Source organism: Limulus polyphemus, unplaced genomic scaffold (genome assembly GCF_000517525.1).
Source record: "Limulus polyphemus unplaced genomic scaffold, Limulus_polyphemus-2.1.2 Scaffold3537, whole genome shotgun sequence".
Taxonomy (NCBI): Eukaryota; Metazoa; Arthropoda; class Merostomata; order Xiphosura; family Limulidae; genus Limulus; species Limulus polyphemus.
This window is the reverse complement of record NW_013669147.1, coordinates 107,948-114,417: the sequence shown is the minus strand read 5'-3', so window position 1 is coordinate 114,417 and position 6,470 is coordinate 107,948. Positions and strand designations below refer to the sequence as shown.

At 32.1% G+C, this 6,470-nt stretch overlaps 1 protein-coding gene across 1 annotated transcript in view; it reads left to right on the top strand.

The window, feature by feature from the left end:
- The window catches only part of LOC106469542 (glucose transporter type 1-like), a 33,003-nt gene that overhangs the window by 1,198 nt on the left and 25,335 nt on the right, over nt 1–6,470 (top strand). The window contains exons 2-4 of the mRNA XM_013930039.2: nt 1,224–1,348; nt 3,242–3,310; nt 4,666–4,767. Coding sequence (XP_013785493.2) covers nt 1,224–1,348; nt 3,242–3,310; nt 4,666–4,767 — 296 coding nt within the window. The remainder of the gene's footprint in view (nt 1–1,223; nt 1,349–3,241; nt 3,311–4,665; nt 4,768–6,470) is intronic.

The window sequence follows — 6,470 nt, the reverse complement described above, 5'->3', positions numbered from 1 at the left end:
CTTATTATATTACGCTTTGGTTAAACAGAATATTATTATATTACGTTTTGGTTAAACAGAAGATTATTATCTTACGTTTTGGTTAAACAGAATATTATTATATTACGTTTTGGTTAAACAGAAGATTATTATATTACGTTTTAGTTAAATAGAAGATTATTATATTACGCTTTGGTTAAACAGAAGATTATTATATTACGCTTTGGTTAAACAGAGGATTATTATCTTACTTTTTGGTTAAACAGAAGATCATTATCTTACGTTTTGATTAAACAGAAGCTTATTATATTACGCTTTGGTTAAACAGAATATTATTATATTACGTTTTGGTTAAACAGAAGATTATTATATTACGCTTTGTTTAAACAAAGATTAGTATCTTAAGTTTTAACAAAAGAAAAAATTAGCATCTTACATTTTTACCAAGTATCAAATATAGTGCTATAGTACATTCTTTTTCAGTACTTAATATGATGATTTATTTAGTATTATTATATTTTAGTTTGTAATAGTATTATTTTTTGTATTTCATTACTGTTTTAAGATTAACCAAAAAGAGGATTATTGTTTTATATTTTGACCAAACGAAATATTAGCATCTTAAATGTTTTCCAAAGATTCTTTTAATATATTACATTTGAACTAAACAAAATGTTTGTATCTTAAATTCTAACCAAACAGAGGGTTGGATAGAATCTGGCAACAAGAGCCAGAAGGGAAGCGAGCACTGGAAAATTTGCCTGTGGGCTGTTCCCAGTTTGCCGGTCGACTGGTCCCAATTTGCCAGTGGGCTAGCCCCAAATTACAAAACTAAAAACAATCTATACTGCTAAATCGGGGCCGAAAACCTGTTTAAGCGACTTAGTCGCCACCGTGAGGTCCTCCAATAGCCAGAGCCTCTAGATGGCTTTAACTTAATGGTGAAGTAATAGTTCAGCTATTAATGAAACTATTTTTCTGTATTTGTTGCTCTTTTACGATTTATTATTTAATTTAATGACAAAGTTGATTTTCCAGCTTTAAAAAAATAACCATAAAACTTGGTAAATATATAAATGCCAGTATTTATGTTAATATTTACACATTGCATTCACAGGTGTCACTGAGTGGCGTCCTGGTGACCCACAAGCTGCCAGTCCACTCCTGACCGTATCACACGTGACTAGTTCTTTGTCTTTGTGTTATTTTGAATAAGCTTAATGACATTCATTTTATTTCAATAGGAAAGGGGGTCTTCTTCTTAATAACATACTTGCAATATTTGGAGGTGCTTTTATGGGGCTTAGCAAGGCGTCCTATAGTATCGAGATGCTTCTGATTGGTCGACTTATCATAGGATTTAACTGTGGTAAGTCTTTAGAAATGCATGTTTTCTTCGAATTCACTGTTTTAACTAACTTTTACTTGAAGCGTCACGGTATTACCTTAAGAGCGGAGATGTATACAAAACTCTGTAATATACAACGTCCTTTTTCATTAAGCCTAACATGGCTTGAAGGTTAGGGCGCTCGACTTGCAATCTGAGGGTCGCAGGTTCGAATCCCCGTCACACCAAACATGCTCGCCCTTTCAGCCGTGAGGACTTCATAATGTGACGGCCAACCCTAATTTCCATTGGTAAAAGAGTAGCCCAAGAGTTGGCGGTGGGTCCTGTTGACTAGCTGCCTTCACTCTAGCCTATAACTTCTATATTAGGAGTGGCTAACGCAGACAGCCGTCGAGTAACTATGCATGAAATTTAAAAAAGAAATAAACAAACCTCTTTTTTTTATAATTGTGTTATTTGAAGTTCAGAAAAACAAAATAATTTCTTTTTTTTCTTAAGCCTCTCTTTTTTAGTGTATAAATCGCAAACATTAAAACATATGACAATTTTTAAGTATGTCCTTAATATCGTGGGAAAGTCTCAAATCTTCGAGTGTTGTTTTTTCCGCTAGGTGCACAATTAACCAAACTTCAATCTCGAATTGAAAATCGGTTCACTACTAAATATATTGTGCGAATAAGACCCACATTTTTTTAGTTTTCACCTGTACTCTATGAATTTAAAAAAGAAAAATCGTTCTAACTTTACTCTTTTATGAATAAAAACAAAATCTTAAAAATGTTTTAAGAAAAACTAAAAAAAAACTACAAGTTTGGTATTTAAATTAATGAAATTGCATTTTCCAATTATTGTTGTTTTTTAGCACAATGCTACACAATGAGCTGTCTGGATTTTAGCACTGTAAGTGAGTAAACTTAGTGCTGGCCCACCGGTTGAATTTTTATAAATCTACTTATCAAGTAAAGACACTGTTTTATCCGATAACTAGGACTTCCTAGTATTGCCAGATGAGCGTGAGGGACATAATTATACCCCCCACCCCCAGGTCTTCACATATTTTGTGAATATCTTCAGCCTAACTGAAGACCAGACGTCTCTTTTGTCTCTATTCAAATAAATGTTTCAGCAATATGTAACCATAGGTTTAATAATCTTTAGGTGTCTAGCTCGACTCGCAATCGGTGGGTCGCGTGTTCGAATCCCCGTCACAGCAGTGGGGGCGTTATAATGTGACGGTCAATCTCACTATTCTTTGGTAAAAGAGTATCCCAAGAGTTGGCAGTGGGTGGTGTTGACTAGCTACCTTCCCTCTAGTCTTACAATGCTAATTAGGGACGGCTTTGCGGGAAATCCGTAACAAACAAACAAGCTCAGAGTACCCCTTATAACGTTATAACGTTAAAATTCGCGGTTCGATACCTACTATGAGCACAGCATAGATAGCCCAATGCATAGCTTTGAGCTTAAAGACTAACAACCAAACCTTAGAATCATAAACAAACAATAGTAATTATGTAAATATATTTTTATAATCACTTCTTCATCGTTTCATTTTATTAAATAACCTATACAATTATTGTAATTGTTTTATTATTTTGTTTTAAACTTCAAACTTTCAACAAACTAAAAACAACACGGAAGTTTTAGCGACCGGTTCTGGGTTCAGTTCCAGATCATTTCTCACTTACCGGCTTTTCTCACAAACATAATACACAAAAAGTTGTTAGAATTTTTTTTTTCTTTACCATCGCCATGTCCAGGTTTGAATATTGCAATAATTAATTATTATTATTATTATCTCGCCATGTCCAGGTTTGAATATTGCAATAATTAATTATTATTATTTTTATCCTCGCCATGTCCAGGTTTGAATATTGCAATAATTAATTATTATTATTATCTCGCCATGTCCAGGTTTGAATACTGCCCTTGTACCAATGTACCTCTCTGAAATATCCCCTGTAGCTCTGCGAGGAGGCTTAGGTGAGGATTCATTTTTGTTTTATAACCTTTTCACTCACATACATTTGTCACAGGATATGTGCTCACTCGGGAGTGAAAATGTGTATTCTTAATCTTTTATATGAAACATATTATCTCGACAAACATAAAAGTAGAACTTTTACTACTGGTATTCAAAATGTAAACAAATAATTGTAAATAAAGTACTGATTGTTAATTTTTTAAATTATTGATTTTATTTTATTGTGTTATCGTGTCTATATCAATATCTGTTTTTATTAAAACTTTTCCCTGGTATAGATAGAATCATTTGTATGATAAATGTAGATAAAAAAGCAACACTTCCTTAATAAAAAATAATTTCATTGTTTTTATTTCTTAACTTGAAACCGTAAAAAAAGATAATTGTTTTGTACACAGACAGACTAGGTACTGCTATTGTATTACATGTTCTCGGACTATTTTATTATATTACATCTTAACAAAGTAAACGATGTCACTTTATCGATTAAGTGACTTTACTCCGCCAAATCTCAACAAGTTAGGTGAGTCATTCCACTGCATCTCAACAAATCAGGTGAGTCACTCCACTACGTTTCAACAAATTAGTCGAGTCACTCCACTACATCTTAACAAATTAGGTGAGTCACTCCACTACATCTTAACAAATTAGGTGAGTCACTCCACTACGTTTCAACAAATTAGGTGAGTCACTCCACTATGTTTCAACAAATTAGGTGAGTCACTCCACTACATCTCAACAAGTTAAGTGAGTCACTCCACTACATCTCAACAAATTAGGTGAGTCACTCCACTACATCTCAACAAATTAGGTGAATCACTCCACTACATCTCAGCAAGTTAGGTGAGACACTCCACTACATCTCAACAAATTAAGTGAGTCACTCCACTACATCTCAACAAATTAGGTGAGTCACCCCACTACATCTCAACAAGTTAGGTGAGTCACTCCATTACTTTTTAACAGGTAGGTGTTGTCACTCCGCTACATATTAACAAGTTAGGTGAGTAACTCCATTACTTTTTAACAAGTAGGTGTTGTCACTCCGCTACATATTAACAAATTAGATGATGTCACTCTATTGCTTTTTAACAAGTTAGGTGATTTAACTTTACATTCTATACTTTGTTGGCCTATTAACAAATTAGGTGATATCGTCTTACGGACTAGGTAATGTCACTTAAAAGACTAGACAATATCAGTCCACTACATATTAACAAACTACTTGATGTAATTTAGCTTCTACAAGGGGTAACTGAAGCTATATTATACTTACAACAAATATAATATATAATGGAGTGAGCTAACGTATAGTAAATAACTTGCTTTATTCTTTGTTTTCATGCTTTGACAGGAACTGTGAATCAACTCGCTGTAACAGTAGGGCTTTTGTTATCTCAAGTTTTTGGAGTTCATTTCCTTCTAGGCACAACAAGAGGGTGGCCTTATCTCTTAGGTAAGAAGGGTAAAAGAAATCTAGTAGAACGTTAACCAACAAGAGAGAAAATAAAACGTTTTGCTGTGTACCTAACTCTCACAAAATGTCTAAAAGACGTATAGAACATATTCAGTTCTTTGTTACATAGATACCAAGAATTTGAAATATTCTATATTAATTTACTCCAGATTTTCCAAATTAAACTAAACAGAACACTATATTAAATTAATACCCCAGTATTTAATATTTAATGAATTCCTGTGTAAAATTTGTATAAGAAAAAGATTAGTGAGTTCTGTTACATACAGTGTATATTTTATAAGACAAGATGTTAATACTAAATAATGACCACAAGTTATATTATAAGAGTCGTTAGGGTACAAGCATTAGAGTTTGTTCAAGTTGAATATTCACCAAATTAAAACAAATTTTAGAAATACTATTAATGAAGTAGAACTTTTATGTTTATCATTATTTTCAAATACAATAGTTTCAGCCCCAATAATTTTCATTTTTATTCAAAATCTAATTTGCTCTAATAATTCTTCTTGACTTTGATGTGTGTCTGTCTGACAGGTTGGCCTAGAATGCTAAAATGAGTCAATTTTCACGAAAAAGGTTTCTTAAGATAAACATTATCAGTTAATTTTTATTATTTTAGATAACCGTGAAATAAAATAACAAAAATTACGTGATATTTCGTTCACTTGCCATTTTATCTTGTTAAATAATGGTTCTAATACTCAACTCTGAAAACACACATTCCTTACACTAGGAAAAGGAGATTGGCGGTATACGAAATACGAAATATACTCATTGTTGATAAAGGTAATCAATTAATTGGTAACGTTTGGTATTTGTTTTTTTGCAGCAAATATGTATATATTTTTCTTCGTGTTATTTCATATAAAGTTCAAAAAATATAACAAAAAAGCAACTTACATTAACATATTGGCTAATAAAGTGGATGTCATTTTCGCGAAAAAAGGATTCTTTATTTTCGCACTCTAGGCCTAACAACTGAGTATTATAAACAGAAAAAAACAATACATACTCACGCTGTTCTACAATCTTAACTGTACATAATGAATTGTTGATTTTGAATGCTGACTTCAAAAGAAGAATTATTTTGAATATAGCTCGGATTTTTTATTAATGTGGGTTTTGTTGAATAGCATCTTGTAGATGAAGATTTTGTCATCACGAAGTTTTTCTTCTGATTGACGTTATTGTTATGCAAAGAATGGATTTCTCTCTCAGGAAAATTAGCTTCAATGCTTTATTCTCTAAGTACTTTAGTTAAAATTGACACCTTGAGCAGAAATATAATTCAATTGAAAGTTACAATTTCAGTTTTCCTACGAGTGTCCCGACTAATTGTTTAAGTCAAGTTATTGGTCATTACAAGAAAAATGGTCAGGTGTTTGAAGGACAATCGATTTTAATAGAAAACCAATATTTATAATCAAGTCAGACTTGTAATAAAATATTGTGATATCAAAGTATAAGCGACTATTTGTTACAACATGTGGTTTTATGAATCTTTAGCTCCTTTGCTCTGTTTTAACCCTAAATTTACAATTTAACCAGATCTGAACTGGTAATAAATCTGAATATCCAAAATCCGAAATTTTTCTAATTTACTAAAAATATGCTAGAACGACAGCTGTGTATTACAGCTTCCATTCTGTGAAGATGAAACGCCAGTACCTTTTTTTTTT